At 45.7% G+C, this 18,118-nt stretch overlaps 1 protein-coding gene across 2 annotated transcripts in view; it reads left to right on the top strand.

Annotated features, from left to right (window-relative positions):
• Nucleotides 1-6,924: 6,924 nt before the first annotated feature.
• Nucleotides 6,925-18,118, top strand: part of FMN2 (formin 2) — a 373,618-nt gene continuing 362,424 nt past the window's right edge. For both annotated transcript variants that reach the window (XM_059412485.1, XM_059412486.1), the window contains exon 1: nt 6,925-8,586. In XM_059412485.1, coding sequence (XP_059268468.1) covers nt 7,017-8,586 — 1,570 coding nt within the window. In that variant the 5' untranslated portion in view covers nt 6,925-7,016. The remainder of the gene's footprint in view (nt 8,587-18,118) is intronic.

Here is an 18,118-nt window from a genome sequence, read left to right on the forward strand (position 1 = left end):
CTGACAACTCAGGTAAATCCAAAGAGGGAACCTTCTAAATTTCAAAAGAAACCACTTAACTGCTTAACAGCTATTTTAGTCTTTATTGCCATTTTTTTAGATTTTGCATATGCCGCTGCCTTAAATGAAGTCCCACTAGCTTTAGTAGGGCAGAGGAAGAAATGCCTAGAAAATATTTCCTTGGCTAGGAAGCATCTAGAAGACTAGAGGAGCACTGAAGCGCCAAATAGCTCCAGCCGTCTTTAATACGATACCCCAGGCAAGGAGAGGCGGACTTCAAATCCGTTGTCTTTTCTCACCTTGCTAATCTCTGAGGAAATATTTAGAGTCTAGTGGTAGAGGGGCACCTGGTGGCTCAGTCAGTTGAGCGTCTCTTGACTTGGGCTCAGGTCAGGATCTCAGGGGTCTGGGATCATGGGGCCCAGTTTTGGTCTCTGGGCTCTGCAAGGCGCCTCCTTGAGGATTCGCTCTCTCCCGGTGCCCCTGCCCCGCACTCCTGCTCACAGGCTCTCTCTCTTTAAAAGAAAGAAAGAAATCTTTAGGGAAGTGTCGTAGTAGACACTGGTAAGTTAATTCCCAGTAAGTATTACAATCACTTTGCCCTGAGATTCTGATGACAGCTTTTCTCTACTGTTACTGAAAACCTGGTTATGTGGTTGAGAGAAAAATCTCCGCAGCCCCCAGCCGGTCACCTGAAGTCCTGTGTGTACAGATGGAGCGCTCAAGTTTCCACACAGGTGACTGAAGTAAAGTCTCCCACCTGCCTGCCCCCGTTCTCCTGAGGAGAGTGAAGCTGAGGCGAATTCCACGCTGAAACCACTGCAGTTGTGTTACCAAAAACAAACAAAACCAAACAAGCCCAGCAACCAGCTTTTTCCTAGGGAGGTATAAATTACTTGAGGCTAATTCTCTGGAAGGATCTTCAGTGAGAGATGTGAGTTTCAAACTTCTTTTGGATTATTTGTGATCAGAACAAGTTCCTCTTAATTTCTGTGACAAAGTGCAAAGGTTTAAGGCCTTTGTTTCTTAAAGAGCAGGCAAGCCATGGGCCCTAAACTGAAACCCTTATTTTTTCCTCTTCACTTGTTTTTGGTCTTTTACCTGAAATTTCCTGGTTAGCCCTTGGAGGTAATTCATTGATAGACCCCTTCTTTTTTCTTTAGGAGGGTGACTTTTACTAAAACAACACATTCTTTGCTAATAATTTCCTCCCCCCCCCCCGTTTTCTTTCTTCTTTTAAAAATCTTTCCTTATAAGTCAATTAGAGAAGGACAATAATCATATGATTTCCCTGATATGAAGAATTTGGGAGGCAAAGTGCGGGGTTTGGGGAGAAGGGAAGGAAAAAATGAAACAAGATGGGATCGGGAGGGAGATAAACCATAAGAGACTTTTAATTTCACAAAACAAACTGAGGGTTGCTGGGGAGTAGGAGAGGGTGGCTGGGTGATGGACACTGGGGAAGGTATGTGTTATGGTGAGTGCTGTGAGTTGTGTAAACCTGACGATTCACAGACCTGTACCCCTGCGGCAAATAATACATTATATGTTAATTTAAAATTTTTTAATTAAAAAAAAATAAAAACCTTTCCTTTTCTGCAGCTTGATAGAGTTCCTTTCTATTTGCTAGATGAGATCCTATCCAATTCATGAATTGCTGAATAAAGCCAATTTAATCTGCAGATGTAATTCAATGAATTTTGCTTAGTATCGTGGTAATTAGATTGGCTTTTAAATTTGAAGAGAAAATGCTGACGCTTAGAATTCAATGTAAAAGCATCTTTAAAAAATATAGATATAAATTCTGAAGATTTTAAGGAGCAGTATGATTTAAACCAATATTAAGTTCGTCATTTGGAATAGACAGAGACAAAACAATGTCTATTAGGACAAACACATATGTATGCAAGCTTTTTGTGGTGTTTTGGTTTAATGAAAATCTGTATGTTTGACCTAATTTTTGTGGACGGCCCTTATTTTAGTAGTAAAGGCAGAGAAAAGATTACCAACATCAAAGTGCTCAGTGGAATATAGTCTTCGTTCTTTGTCCATATTTATACTAGAATCTCTCTTTTTAGTTTTTTAAAAGTAATCCTAGGCCCAGTATGGGGCTTGAACTCCCAACCCTGTGATCAAGAGTCACATGCTCTACTGACCGAGCCAGCCAGAGACCCCACTAGACTCTCTTCCCAAGTCTGTTCCCTGGACTTTTTATTGTAGTCGAGGCAAACTCTGTCAAGAGCAAGGACTTGGCCCGATTTCATCTCTATTGAACTGAATCGTTAATACAAGGTTTACAATTTTCCCCCACAATAGGTTAAATAAGAAAAGTTAGGCTTACATGTGAAAAGCTACAGTGTTCTACCCACGTGTCATTTTGAATCTATCAAAATGTGTAATAATATTTTGAAACTTAATAACGCAGTTTGGGTTAGTGTTTGCAGATTCTAAGAGTTACTCAAAAAGCTCTGGAAAAATCTAAGGTTAAGGCTGCACTGTCAGAAGTGACCTTTTGCCACAGATTGTTATTAAGCAACTGAAATGTGAATATCCTAGGGGCGCCTCTGTGGCTCAGCGGTTTAAGCCTCTGCCTTCAGCTCAGGTCATGATCCCAGGGTCCTGGGATTGAGCCCCACATTGGGCTCTCTGCTCAGCATGGAGCCTGCTTTCCCCTCTCTCTCTGCTGGCCTCTCTGCCTGCTTGTGATCTCTGTCTGTCAAATAAATAAATACAATTAAGAAAAAATTAAGAAATGTGACTAGTGTGAATGGAAGTGTTGCCATTACTAAAGTTCACACAAGATCCCAAAGACTGGAAAAAAGGAATGCAATGTATCTCCCTCATAATTTTTAATGATTTCTTATAGAAATATTTGGGATATTTTGGGTTAAACAAAATGTATTCTTCATATTATTTTGTTGGTTTTTTTTTTTAGCATCTTAAATATGGCTACTAGAATATTTATGCTACCTATGAGGCTTACATTACATTTTTATTAGAGAGCAGGGCTCTCCAGGCCAAGGATTAGCTCTTTCTTTCTTTCAAGATTTTATTTACTTATTTGACAAATAGAGATCACAAGTAGGTAGAGAGGCAGGCAGAGAGCCCGATGCGGGGCTCGATCCCAGGACCCTGAGATCATGACCTGAGCTGAAGGCAGAGGCTTAACCCACTGAGCCCCCAGGCGCCCCTAGCTGTTTCAATCTTAATTTCTTACTGGCTCTGTCTTTAGAATGCTTTTTGTTGCTTTTTGCTACTGAACAAGGTAAACTATGGGCTTAACAGTGGGTTTTCTATAGATAATTCTTAATAGTTGTTGATTACTCACTTAAGAGTCCCTGGATGGTCCCTTTCAGGTAGAAAGGCCAACTTTATTTACAAAGGGTACATCTGGAGACTCAATACCAGGACTCTTTAGCTTTGTGTGTGTGTGTGTGGGGGGGGGGGGGTAATTCGTGTGGGTAATTAAGGCAAATTGTGGGGACTGAGGGAAAGGCAGGAGGTAGTAACAAGTTGGGTTTGGGTCACTGGAGAGATTGTGGTGCTTTACTGAGCAAAACAATAATGGAGGATGAGATATGCCAGACAAGAGGAGTCCTTTTTCAGATGCGGTGGGTTTGAGTGGGGACATGATGATGGAGCTGTTGTCCAGAAAGTGGGTCTAAGAGTCTGGAGTCAGGACAGAGAGGCAGACTGAGGAGACCAAGACCTAGCAGGTGACACCAGGACAGAGTTGTCTTTCTTTTCTTTTCTTTTTTTTTTAAAGATTTATTTATTTATTTGACCGACAGAGATCACAAGTGGGCAGAGAGGTAGGCCGGGGGGTGGGGGGGAAGCAGGCTCCTTGCCGAGCAGAGAGTAGGGCTCGATCCCAGGACCCTGAGACCATGACCTGAGCTGAAGGCAGAGGCTTAACTCACTGAGCCACCCAGGCGCCCCTAGAGTTGTCATTCAAGAGAAGGTCATTCACCTGCCAGAGAAAAGGGCGGGTTGGATATTAACATCCATTCTGACCGTTTTGTTGGAGATTCACAAACATCCCATTAAGATGAAGCTGAGAAAACTAAAGACACAGGCATCAGAACATTTATTTCAGCGTTAAGAGAAGCTGAATTGAGAGAATGATGGAGAAGGAGACGCGCTGGAAGAAGAGAAAAAGAAACCACATGGAACTCGGGTCGGAGTGAAGGGAGGGGGGCTGCTTATTCAGTTACTGTTTTGATTTCATTCCTTAAGTCAAAATTTAAGGATACTTGCTTTATTAGGTCGTCTATCCACATATCCATCTATAAAGCAACTTAATTTTTTTTTTGAGCAAGTTGAGCAAGTGTTTGAGCAAGCTGCAGTTTCCCCCGGCTACATTCACACACGCATACGATGATTTGGAGTTCAACATTTGTTTCACATTTTCCAATCTGCTTCCCTTATTTTACAGTCCATATCCAATTGCCTTTGTTGGAAAATGGGTAGCAAATAATATACATTTTTGGCGACCTGTTTGGGATGCCAATCCTAAAGACTTTTACCAACAGCTATGCTAGATTCGATTCTTGAATATAGAAGATCTTTCTTTTCTGTATCCTGGTACTTAGTATTTGGCCAGGCACAAATATTATTTGTTAGTTGTTAAATGTGATTTTTTCAGGTAGAGATAGGATATCTTATCTTGATTAAACGGAGTTAAGCTTAGGCCCTGCCCCAGGCATCTTTGGGATTACTAAACACTGTTTGCCTTTGCAATGCCCTCACCAGTCCGTGAAGAAATAAACTATGTAGTGTGGTTTGTTATAAAGAATTGGAACCTAAATCTATAGGTTTAAGTATGGTCTTTGCTGCTTGGTGACCTTGGACAAATCTCTTAGCTTGAACTTATTCATTTATTAAATTGGATTGAGGGTACCTACCTGCATGCCTACACTTGTGAGTTTCCAACTAGCCTTTGCATGTAGCAGAACTTGGTCTCCTGTGACCGCCACACAGTTGTCATCTGCCATTCCACGTTCAAAAGATGGGAGAGCTTCAGCAGGCTTCCCTCTCCTTTTCCTCTCTCCTGCCCTCCCTTCTTGCCGCCTTCTCTCCCTTTTTATCTCTGGAACTTCTATATATTTCCGAAGTAAATAGTAAACAAACAAAAAACAAACAACACACCCCAAATAGTTCAGAGTCAAAGACGTCACGGAAAGAGCAAAAATAAAAATCCATAGTACCTCCAAGTTCAAACAGGCAGAAAATTCTACAGCCTTGGGCGAATTGTGCCCTCCGAGGAGCCTACATTCTAGAAGGGCGCTGTGAAAGAGGGAACAAAGGCTTTGCAAGTGCTCCAGAGCTGGTGAGAGACAGGGTTGTTACAGGCTGGAGTTATTAAAATTGATGTCTCCAAACCATTTACTCAGAAAGGCCACCTAAAATGCCTGGCTGCCTGGCTTTGTATTATCTATTTTTAAGAACATAATTTGAAAAATGCTCATAATTATTGCTACACAATAGTTTTACGTAAAAGATTTATAGGACTGTTTTGTTCTTTTTTTTTTTTTTTTTGGTACAAATGGTTAAGGAGAGAGGTTTAGAGTGTAGTTCACAATATTCAAAGGAACATTTGCTTGCTGCATTTACATTTCATCATCTAATATGTAGTACTTTTTCCTCCTTCGGGCTTACTTTAAAATTCTAACATGTCGGATAGTTACTCCTTATTTTCAAAGTGGTTAACGAGGAACCTGTGACTCAATTACTGTAGCATTATTGATTAAAGCTGCTTTAATCTCTTGGTGCTTCTTTAGATACCTAGGATGTTTAAAAACGCCTTTTTAATATGGGTAACTAAATTTCCTAGGTAACAGTGACAAGATTTACAGTGAAGGAAATTTTTATATTAATATAGGAGCTTGAATGTTAAGAGACTCTGTTACAGCAAACTGTTATAAACTTTTATAAAAGAGGCAGGGACAAAGTTTGCCTTGAAGGGTTTGCTTGGGAAGCAGTGATTTATACCAGAACATCTGATTTCATGTGTTTGTGCCAAGCGTGTTTCCTTTTTGTCTTTTTCCTTTTTATACGCAACAACAATAGGAGCATGTTTAATATTGATGAGTTTGACCTTCTGGGAATTATAGTATCTGTACCCTTTCGGAATACAAATGCTATTTGATTTATATGGTAAGTACGTAGAATTTTGGAGATTAGCATTTTAATCAACTCCAATCTCCTAGGATTTTTTTTTTTTTATTCCCTCACCTTACCATTTTATCAAGAAAAGTTTGAAAAATGAATTTCTGAAATGGCAGCTAAGGTCCTCTCCTCTAGACAGATGCAAGGTCTGCATCAAACACCAGAGCCGCACTGGATGTGGGAACCTTCCCCAAACCGTACGCTCGAGCCCATTAACACTGTTCAAGACGATCAGGTGTTCAAGAATAATCCATGCATATAATCAGCAAATATTTACCGAGGGGCCTCCACACTCTGGCTCCCCCAGACTGGAACGTGGGTCCAGGTGTTCCCCATTTAAGATTTTTTTTGTTGTTGTTGAACTTTTCCCCTCGCAGGTCCCGCCTCCTTGAAGCTGGCGGTGCCCCCTCCGGCCCCCGCGAACTTGCCCCGCGGCGACCACGCGTCCGGTGCACGCGGCGGAGAGGAAAGCGCCCGAGACCTGGCAAGCGTCCTCCGCGCGCGGCTTCGGCGAGGGGCGCGGCGGGGGCGGCGGCGGCGGCCACCGGGGGGCCCGGCCCGGCCCGCGTCCCGCGCAGCCATTGGCCGGCTCCGAGCGCCGCACTGAGCACGTTCGCGCCCCGCTCGCGCCGCGCTGCAGCCGCCGCCACGGCCGCCGCGGGCGCGCATTGTGCGGAGAAGCGGCCGAGGCGAGCAGCGCCGGCCGCACGCGCGTCGGCCTCCTCGCGCAGAGGCTCGCCCGGCCGCCGGCCCGGCCCCCGCGCCTCCCCCTGTGCGGGCTGGGCGCCGAGGACGGCCGGCATGGCCTGAGTGTCGGCGGCGCCTCGGCCGAGCAGCGGGGTTGCGCCATGGGGAACCAGGACGGGAAGCTGAAGCGCAGCGCAGGTGAAGCCCTGCACGAAGGCGCAGGCGGCGCCGAGGATGCCGTTGGGCCCAGGGATGTGGAAGCCACAAAGAAGGGGAGCGCGGGCAAGAAGGCGCTGGGCAAGCACGGCAAGGGCGGAGGGGGCGGCGGCGGGGAGCCGGGCAAGAAGAAGAGCAAGTCGGAATCCAGAGCCTCCGTGTTCTCCAACCTGCGGATCAGGAAGAACCTGTCCAAGGGGAAGAGCAGCGGCGGCTCCCGCGAGGACGTGCTGGACGCCCAGGCCCTGCCGGCCGGGGAGCTGGACAGCGCGCACTCTCTGGTCACCAAGACGCCAGACCTCAGCCTCTCGGCCGACGAGACGGGCTTGTCGGACACCGAGGGTGCCGACCCCTTCGAGGTAACCCGCCCGAGGGACCATGGACCCGCCGAGGCTGGGGGTGGGGGCAGGGTGGTCTTGGAGGGTTTGGAGACCGCCGCGGGGACGCAGGACGGACAAAGGACCAGTTCGGGCTCGGACACGGACATCTACAGCTTTCACTCGGCCACGGAGCAGGAGGACCTGCTTTCAGACATTCAGCAGGCGATCCGCCAGCAACAGCAGCAGCAGCTGCTGCTGCTCCAGGGCCCCGAGGAGCCTGCGGCGCCCTCCACAGCCGCCTCCCCCCAGCCCGGGGCCTTCCTGGGCCTGGACCAGTACTTGCTGGGCTCCAGCAGCGCATCCGGGGGCGCCCCTCGCAGTCCGGACACGGAGCAGGCGCTGCCTGCGCGCTCCGAGCTGCCCGGCAGCCTGGTCCCCGCGCCCCGGGCGCCCGAGCAGCCCCCGCCCCCCGGCGGCCCCGGGGCCTCGGCGGAGCCCGGCCTGCCGGTGGACCAGCCCACGGCCGCAGACTCGCCCTCCTCCACCGCCTTCGCGTTCCCCGCGTCCGCGCCGGGAGAGGGCTCGGCCGCGGCCGCCGGGCCAGGGGCTGGGGACACTGACGAGGAGGGCGAGGAGGACGCATTTGAGGATGCCCGCCGAGACTCTCCGGGGGAGGCGTGGGGCCTGGGGCTGGGAGAGGGGCCCCCGGCGCCGGGGGCAGAGCCCGAGGGGGAGCCCGGCAGGCCCAGCGCCCCGGCGGCGGCCTCCCTGCCCAGCAGCCCCGCGCCCAGCCCGCGCTGCTTCAAGCCCTACCCGCTCATCACCCCCTGCTACATCAAGACCACCACGCGGCAGCTCAGCTCGCCCAACCACTCTCCCTCCCAGTCCCCCAGCCAGAGCCCCAGGATCAAGAGGCGGCCGGAGCCCTCCCTGAGCCGGGGGCCCAGAGCCGCCCTGGTCTCGGCCGCCGCTCCAGCCAAGAAGCCCCGGGCTGACGGCGGCCTCGCCTGCGGCCTCAGCCGCTCCGCCGACTGGACCGAGGAGCTGGGCGGCCGCGCGCCCCCGGCCGGGGGCTCCGCGCACCTGCTGGAGCGCGCGGCGGCCTCGGAGGGGAGCGGGGGGGCGCCCGCCGCGCAGGCCGCCAAGGTGTCTGGGGCGCCGGCGGCTGCGGACGGTTTCCAGAACGTGTTCACAGGTGAGTGCGCTCGGGCGGAGCGGCTGCCAATCGGGGCCCCCGCGGTCACCTGCTCCGGCCCGGACGCCCAGACCCGCCTCGGGCAAGCCCTGCCTTAGGGGGATCCTTTCGGGTCCTGCACACCAGCTCAGTAAAGTCCCTGTTTCTCTTTTCTTTTCTCTCTTTTTTCCTTTCCTTCCCCTTTTCCGTTCCTTTCCTCTCTTTTCTTTTTTCGTCTTTTCTTTATTCTTTTCTTTCCAGGGAGGACAGCTTTGTTGCGTCTCCTAAGTTGTCTCAAAAAAGGGCTCCGTCCATTTCTCCCAAACATGTGCTGGTCTCTATGCCCAGGGTCCCACCAGACAGATCAACTCCCCCCGACCCCTTTTTTTGGGGGGGGGCATAGTTAGCTGAGCCATCATTCTCTTTCTGTCCTGATCCCCACAGCATTAAAAAGAAAAAACTTGTTAATGATTCTTTGACAAGGGTCAAGAAACAAATAATTTATTTCGGTGCTATCCAGAGTTGATCTCTGCCTGCTCTCACACGTGTGGGTATATATGTGTGTATGTAATATGTAGTGCTAGCTCAGCCATCGGGGTACACTACTCACTGAACTTAAGGGGACATTCCTGATTGCTGATGCGACCAAATCTGACACATGGTATTAGAGAGTTAATAAATAATGAAATAGAATATTAGGAATCATTTTCATTGGGTTTTATGTGCAGTCAAAACAGGGCATAGCTTGGAGATAGTGAAGTTGAGAAAACCGAGGACATGTAACCCAGCTGGCACCTCTCCTCAGCCGTTGTTATGGATTCTGACGGGCACCGTGAAAGCCCAGCTAAGGGGTCCACTTACTGTGGTTAAAAAGCAAGTAGTTCAGTGAGTTTACCCTTTCTTATAGGCCGATAGGTCCCAAGGCCTTTTAAGTGCCTACTGGTAGAGCGAGAGTTTGTTTCTTGTTCTCTTCTACTCTTAGTTATTAAAGGAAATATTGACTAAAAATTTAAGGAGTAGAAAAGAATGAAAATTTATGCAATTGCTGGTAGGTTTGTGATAAATCTTTGATTAAAAATTTCAAATGTGGGGCGCCTGGGTGGCTCAGTGGGTTAAGCCGCTGCCTTCGGCTCAGGTCATGATCTCGGGGTCCTGGGATTGAGCCCCGCATCGGGCTCTCTGCTCAGCGGGGAGCCTGCTTCCTCCTCTCTCTCTCTCTGCTGCCTCTCTGCCTATTTGTGATCTCTCTGTCAAATAAATAAATAAAATCTTAAAAAAAAAATTTCAAATGTAATTTAAAAAGCTTAACATCCTCTGTTTTTGATTATCCATTTGATAAATGGGTTAGTTATAAAATATTTCTTTTTTAAAAAAATTATTCATTTGACAGTGAGATCGCAAGTAGGCAGGGAGGAGGGTGGAGGTGGGGGGTGGGGCAGGCTCCCTGCTGAGCGGAGAGCCCCATGTGGGGCTCTATCCCAGGACCCTGGGATTATGACCTGAGCTGAAGGCAGAGGTTTAACCCACTGAGCCGCCCATGCACCCCCCTATAAAACATTTCTTAAGTGACATTTCTCAGTGGGCATAGCTACTTTGGCTAACTGCCATTAATGTTGTAGTTACTTGTATTTACTACGTTTTTATTTTAATTTTTATTTAAAGGATCACCTTTTATTTTATATTTATAGATTTTTTTTTTAATTTTATTTATTTGAGAGAGAGAGAGAGCATGAGAGGGGAGGTCAGAAGGAGAAGCAGACTGTCCGTGGAGCTGGGAGCCTGATGCGGGGCTCGATCCCAGGACTCCGGGATCATGACCTGAGTCGAAGGCAGTCGCTTAACCCACTGAGCCACCCAGGCGCCCTATATTTATAGATTCTTAAGAGTAGCTTCTTTTTATTCACTTTGTTCATTTATTTACTGCTTGCTCCCTTTCCCTCTCTCACTCTTTCTAACTTCTCCTCCCTTCCTTTTATTGTGTAGGTTAAGTTAAAAGTAATGCTTATAGTCTAATACCCTGTAGATAAATTATAAAAAATATAAACAAAACAAATCCCTGAAAGACTATTTTGAAGGAAGAAGACAGGAAAGTTCTTGAGTCAATTTTGTGAATTTAATGTTGGTGAGAAAATCATATGTTTCCTCTTTAGGGAATCATTCATTTATAAATGTGTATGTATATGTATGTATTTTTAAAAACGATTTATTTATTTAAAAGAGAGTGCATAAGCAGGAGGAGAGAACCTCAGGCAGACTTCCCGCTGAGCACAGAGCCCAGACTTGGGGCTAGATCCCAGGACCCTGAGATTATGCCCTGAAGGAAACCAAGAGTCAGGTGCCCAACCCACTGCTTGGGTGTCCCTCTGAATATATATTTTTAAATGATAATGATTCACATTATCATTTATAAATATTAATGGTTGCTCTTTCTAATAGATTAGACTCTGAATATACATTTTTAAAAATTTTTATTTATTTTTTAAAGATTTTAATTTATTTACTTGACAGAGACGCAGCGAGAGGGAACACAGCAGAGGGAATGGGAGAGGGAGAAGCAGGCTTCCCATAGAGCAGGAAGCCAGATGTGGGACTCGATCCCAGGACTCTGGGATCATGAGCTGAGCGGAAGGCTTAACGACTAAGCCACCCAGGCTCCCCATTTTTTATTTTTTTTAAGATTCTATTTATTTATTTGACAGATCACAAGTAGGCAGAGAGGCAGGTGTGGGGGTGGAGGCAAAGCAGGCTCCCTGCTGAGCAGAGAGCCCAACGAGGACCTGATCCCAGGACCCCGAGATCATGACCTCAGCCGAAGGCAGAGGCTTAACCCACTGAGCCACCCAGGTGCCCCTATATATTCATTTCTTAAAATTAACAAATGTATATATGTATATTCTGGACATCTACATTGTACCAGGCAATATGTTAGTGGCAGGACATACAAAGGTCATTAAGGCATGGTTCTGCCTCTCCAGGGCTCCCTGAGTACGCAGGAACGGTGGGGAGGTGCAGTGCCATCCTGTGGGAGCATCAGGTAAAGGGGCTGGTCAGGAAAGAGGACCGCACAGGAAGATTGATCAGAGTCCTGGTGATTGTAGGCCCTAAACAGGCTGAAGATTTGTTTTCTCTAAGAGAAAAAAAAAGTTTGTTACTTGCATTTTATTTTAATTTGCTAAGTATTTCCAAATTTGAAATTTCAGACTCTTAAAGGAGTCCTATTCAGTAAGCATCTGTATTCTGTTGGCTTCTCTAGGGAGTTGTTTTTGTTTTTTTTTTTTTTTTTAACCATGCAGGGCAGAAGTGTAGCTCGAGTTGTTTTAATATGGACATCAGGGGCACCTGGGTGGCTCAGTGGGTTAAAGTCTCTTTGGTCATGGTCTCAGGGTCCTGGGATTGAGCCCCGCATCAGGCTCTGCTCAGCGGGGAGGCTGCTTCCTTCTCTCTCTCTCTGCTGGCCTCTCTGCCTACTTGTGATCTTTGTCTGTCAAATAAATAAAATATTTAAAAAAATATATGGACATAACTGACTTTGTCTTTGATGTTTGGATCTAGCTGGTCAGTGATCAGTAGATGTTTGTGTGGCCATTTCCACATATTTTTCTCACCCACTCATGTTCTCTAAAAGAAAGTGATAGGTTTAACCTAATCTTGTAACTGGTGGGGAAATGCAGGTAGGTAGAGAGAAGAAATGACTCAAGGTTACCCTGTGATTCATTCAGAGGCAGAGCCAGAAATAGAAGCTGAGTCCACTGATTCCAGCCTGAATGTCCTTGCTTCGTACTCATTTTTAAACCTTTGGTACTGAAAGACAACATCGAGTCAAAACTACTTATAAAAAAATAATTTTAAGTCTTCACTTAGGAGATGTTTCAGTTCTGTTTTTAGTAAGACCCGTCTGTCCCTTTCGATATTGAAAGGGCCTGCCTTGGGCTGGAAGAAGAGGGGTTATGGGTCAGAGGAACCAGATTCCCTCGAGGCAGCTCTCAGGGAAACTGTTCTTGTAGTGGTTTGGTGAACCCAGAAGGACACACGTCCCTGTTTCTCTGTTGCGGTTTGTTTTCTTGTCATCTGGCTTCACATTTGGTTCTTTACCACCCTCTACAGTTTTATGGGCCTCTTGGATATTACCAGACGCCTGAGGAACAGAGGCATTCTCCTTAGGGAAATTGGTTTTTTTGGCCTTCATTTTGCATGTCTTTGGCTCCATTAATCGCCAGCTGCCTTTGAAGCAGGTGATCATTGTATCTATAAGCCTCCATAAACATCTTTTATTTTTAAACCAGAGTGAGGGTTGTCAGCTCTGGAGAAAGAAACAGATGTTGTTAGCTTTTTAGTGCCTCCCAAGTGTAGGGAGAAAATTCAAGTGGAAAGAGATCTTTGTGGCACATGTTTGTATTTGTTTGGTAGATAGAAAAACATTTAGTGAAGACGGAAACCAAAACTTTATTTTGTGTTGGCTGTTAAAAACTGATGATGTGGGGCAACCTGGGTGGCTCAGTCGGTTAGGTGTCTGCTTTCTGCTCAGGTCATGGTCCCAGGGTCCTGGGATCGAGCCCTGTGTTGGGCTCCCTGCTCGGCGGAGAGCCTGCTTCTCCCTCTGCCTCTCCCCCTCTCTCTCTGTCAAATAAAAAAATAAAATCTTAAAAAAAAAAAACAATTGATAATGTTTTAGGCCATCATACTGAAATCTTTCCACAGTTAATTTGTTGGACATGCATCTTTTTCCATGTTGAGTAAGAAAAAAATGGCTTCTGAAATTTGAGAGGTTCCTTTGTCCATCAAGTCTAGCAGAAGCTTGTTAATAGTTTTGTGGTTAGTTGGTTTGGACAAAATACTAAATTTGTGATGCTAAATCAAATACTAAATTTGTAATGCTAAATCACTTTTGATAGGAGTCTCTCCAAAATCAATTATGCCCTGATCTGTCCTTTTCTAAACACGTGGAATCAAAGTTTAATCTGTTTTCAACGGCTTAATGTCATCATCAGGCAGGTCATTGTTAGGTGCTGTGAAAATATTGGGGAAGCGTTCATGCTGCTGGTTCCTGTCTCCTGTTTCTGAGTGTTTGTGTCTTTGCTTTCTGACGTCTGCTAGTCCGTTCACGGGGCTGTCTTTTTTCTCTTTGCCACCCCTCCTACTTCTGATTTGATTTTTCTGATCAGTTTGTTATCGGTTGGCAAATCCTATAATTATGATGTAAAGTTTTATTTATTCCACTTCTCCTGAGTGCCAGACACTGTGGTGCATTACATAATTTTCTGTAATCCTTAGAACAACCTCGAAATAAAGCTATTTATTTCTCTTTTCCCAGTGAGCTAAGCAAGATTCAGACAAGAGAAGTAACTTGCCTCAGGGCAGTAAGCTAGTCAAAGCTTCATCTAGGATGTGGACTTGGATAAGCAAATCTGTTGTGTATAAAATGAAATGCAGTGTATCCGTGAGCTTTTAAATGACTAGCTAATTAGTAAATGGCTTGTGCTTTGGCTGTTGGATTGTAGGACTCTCATTTTGGCTTTTCTAAAGGTTATCTTGATTTTTATATCCGTAGAGATGCTCCAGTGTAGGAGTGCAGGTTTTCTTATATAGCTTGTTAAATGATTTAACTGTGAATTTGTTGAGGACAGTTGCTGTCTTATTTCTAGTGTTAGCATCTGACAGAGTCTGGTTGTCGTTCATGTCCAACACATGAAGGAAAGTCAGAAATCATCCCTCATGTGCGTATATAACGCATCTCACTGTAATGGGTAAAGGGCTTTTTGATGCATGCTCTGCTTTTTCCTGTATTTGGACATTTCTTAAAATTAACAAATTATTTTATCAGGATAGATATAAAATTAACAAATTATTATATCAGAATAGATTTTGGTAACAAAAGCTAGGGCTGGAAACACTGTTCTCAAATCTCTCTATTTTATTTTTTAAAGATTTCGTTTTTATTTATTTGGCAGAGAGAGACACAGCAAGAGAGGGAGCACAAGTAGGGAGAGTGGGAGAGGGAGAAGCAGGCTTCCCACCGAGCAGGGAGCCCAATGTAGGGTTCCATCCCAGGACTCTGGGATCATGACCTGAGCCGTACTTAACGCCTGAGTCACCTAGGCACCCCCTTAAGTCATTTTAGTCTGATCTGCAACATCCTTTCTCATGTTTTCTTTAAGACTGTTTGGATTGAAGTCAGGTACCCCAGTGATGGGTTTTAATGTCTGCTTTATGAGCTGCGGACTGGCCTACTTCTAAGTGCATTTAGGCTTAGGGTAGAAGCAATGTGTATTTGAAATTGAACAGATGCTTTTTGAGCTGTGTTTCCTTCTGATTCTATTAAAAACTGCTGAACCTATTCAGTCGGATGATGGTGCAGCAGTTGTTCTGCTATCATTCTAGATGAATTTGTATCTTAGCTTTTTAAAGGGACTCTCGAGTAATTTTTCTTACACATATGAAGCTAGAGGAGTCATTTCACATTAATAATGTGAAAATTAAATGAAATAGTTTATATGAAGCCACTACGGCTCTGTCTGGTAGAGGCACGTAATTGGTGCTGTGTGCTTTCCTCTCCTGGTTTATTGCCTTAATAAACTTCATTGCTCAAAGTGGACCAAAACCAAATTGGTTAAGACAAAACAAAACAACTCTGAAACTGTATGCAGAAGGTTGATTCATGTACCTAATCACTGTTTTATTCCCATTTATTCATCATTTTTTTCCTTCTATCATTTCCTGTGATTGTTGGTTTTCTTCAGAGTTTGGATAAGGGAAGCCTACGATGGAGGTGTAGCTGTGTGATTGGGGCAGTTGCTCATTTTTAAAGGAGGGCTGGGGAAGAGGAGGCAGCAGGCGGACACCCTTCGGATTCTCGTCCTGCAGAGCATCTGGACGCAAGGCCTGACTTTGCACCCTTAACCTCCCACCGTGTCCGTCGTAAGCTCTCAACTTGAGACAAGCTAATCGTTTGCTGTTTTATGAATGTACATCTCATTTTCCGGATTTGTGCCCTTGCCTTGAAGTTTTTACCCTCTTGGACCACACTCTATTTGTCTCTTGATTTAGCATCTGAAAGGGCTGTTTAAATTCCCATTTTCATTTCTTGTGTCTTTACCAACTACTCTTAACTGGCATCATTTATTTCCGTATCTCTACACTTAACGTCTGCATCATATTATGAACGCTTTTGGGGTTTAGGGATTCTTTGGTCTTTTTTCTCACCTATTTCTGCTTTTCCTTCCACCTTGGATACTCACCTGATTCTGTCCATCATCTAATCTCTACCGACACATCTACCAATGTCTCTTCTGTGTCTGCTGTGTGCCAGGAATATGACAGACACTTAGCATTCCAGGGTTTTATGAATAATTGTTTGCCACTTTTAAAATTTTTACCTACTTTTTTTTTTTTTTTTGAAAGACTTGATTTATGTGTTTTAGAGAGAGAATGAGCATGAGTTGGGGGAGGAACAGTGGGAGGGGGGTAGTGTGAATCTTCAGTGGACTCCCCGCTGAGCACGGAGCCCAAGATGGGGCTCCATCACATGACCCTGAGATCATGACCTGAGCTAAAACCAAGAGTCGGTGGGGGGGGTGCCTGGGTGGCTCAGGGGGTTAAGCCTCTGCCTTCGGCTCAGGTTTTGATCCCAGGACCCTGAGCCGATCAAGACCTGAGCCGATCCAGGGTCCTGGGATCCTGATCCAGGGTCCTGGGATCAAGCCCTGCATCGGGCTCTCTGCTCAGTGGGGAGCCTGCTTCCCACCCCCCCACCGCCTGCTTCTCTGCCTACTTGTGATCTCTGTCTGTCAAATAAATAAACAAAATCTTAAAAAATAAAAAAGATAAAACCAAGAGTCAGACGCTCAGCCGACTAAGCCACCCAGGCACCCCCCCACCATTTTTTTTTGGAAAAAGCAAGTTGGGTATCTAGGCTTCCTATTGAATTCAAACTGGAAAATTACTAACATTTTTGATCAGTCAAAATTAATAGTTTTTATTGAGGTATGATTGAATCTGAGGAAAGAATGATACTTTGATAGAACTTGTTTTGAAAGAGCATCTTATATTTGGTTGATTTTAAAATAGCAATGATAATACAGTAATTGAGCTTCCAATTATAAATTTTATTGCTGATGAGAGAAGAAGTAAGGAAATAGAGAAAATTTTATTGCTCTGTTTATTTCTGCTTGTGTGTTGTAAGTAATAACCTGATGTTAATGAAATTTAGCATTAAGGGACCATTAGAAAGAAACAAATAACTACTGCTTGTGGCTTGATAGTTATTGGATGTAATTTTAGTGGCTGAAAACTTTCCCAGGCTTTTTTTTTTTTAAATATTAAAAATACAAATATACGACACATACAACTTCTAGTCAATTTGAAACGCTATTTAGTAAAGCATTGACATTACATGAACAGACAATGGCAGGTATTGGATGCTCTAAGAGGACTCTGACCATGCGGGCGAATTGTTACTCTCTGACATGGGCGCCTCTGTGGATGAGAGAAAGGGAAACATGCATGTCCTCCACCTTTCCCAGCATGTCCCGGGAGGTGCTGACCGGATAGGAGGGCTTCCACTCCTCTGCGATCTGCGATCCAGTCAGTTTCCACATATCCTGAACCTACTTGAAGCTGTATTTTCTGTTCTACCAGAGCCACAATGAGCTGAAGATAGTCTATTTATTTTCAGGGACAATGGGATGATTTCTTGAAAAAATTAAGCCTGGACGGTGTTTTAAATGATGCTCATTTTCCTACTCAGTTGCCTCTTTTTATACTTCAAGCAGAAGCGTTCTTTGTTGTGCCTGGTAACGTAGTGGGCTCCTATGGAAATGAATTCTGTGTCATTTAAGCTGTGGCTTTGCACACACGGGAGGGGAAGGAGTGAGTTTAGCAGGAAGCTCCTAGCTCTGCTGCGACAGTAGCACAGGCGGAGACGTCTTTCACTCTGTCTCCCTTTCTAGAGGATGTCACCGGTTTCCTGGAAGACCCGGGGCAGTCACTTCTTCCCTCTTCATGGTGCCCTGGTTTCCCCGGCCCAGGCAAGAAAGCTGCTTCGTCCAGGTCTCATCCGGCCTGGAGTTCTGTGGAAGGGACCGTCGCAGCACTTAACCTTTTCTGCTAATGGTGATGCTCTTCACGTTTCGTTTCTCTATTGTTAGAGCCGAAGACAGTCCCCCTGGGGGAGGGTGTGTTTGTGCGGTGGGGTAAAGACAGCACTCGTGGTCGGGGATGGCCAGAGCAGCAGTGTTTCGATTTTGCTACCTTCCACCGATTGTTGATGGACACTGCAGGGAGTGCGATCTGGACTGCTCCGACGGCCAGTATCTGACAGGAATCTAGGATCTTGTGTTTCTGAGCACGAAGGTAGTGAGTAGGTGTGGTGTATGGCTGACATGCTTTATGAGAAGGAAAGCTGTGTCATACCATGTATGAGGCAGAGGGTATAGAGAGCATGTCTGTGGAGTCTTCCTAATACGGACAGCAAACTGAGCAAGTTTTCTTGTTTTTTTGAAGATTTTGTTTATCTGACACAGAGACACACAGCGAGAGAGGGAACACAAGCAGGGGG

This window comes from Mustela nigripes, chromosome 10, assembly GCF_022355385.1.
Source record: "Mustela nigripes isolate SB6536 chromosome 10, MUSNIG.SB6536, whole genome shotgun sequence".
Taxonomy (NCBI): domain Eukaryota; kingdom Metazoa; phylum Chordata; class Mammalia; order Carnivora; family Mustelidae; genus Mustela; species Mustela nigripes.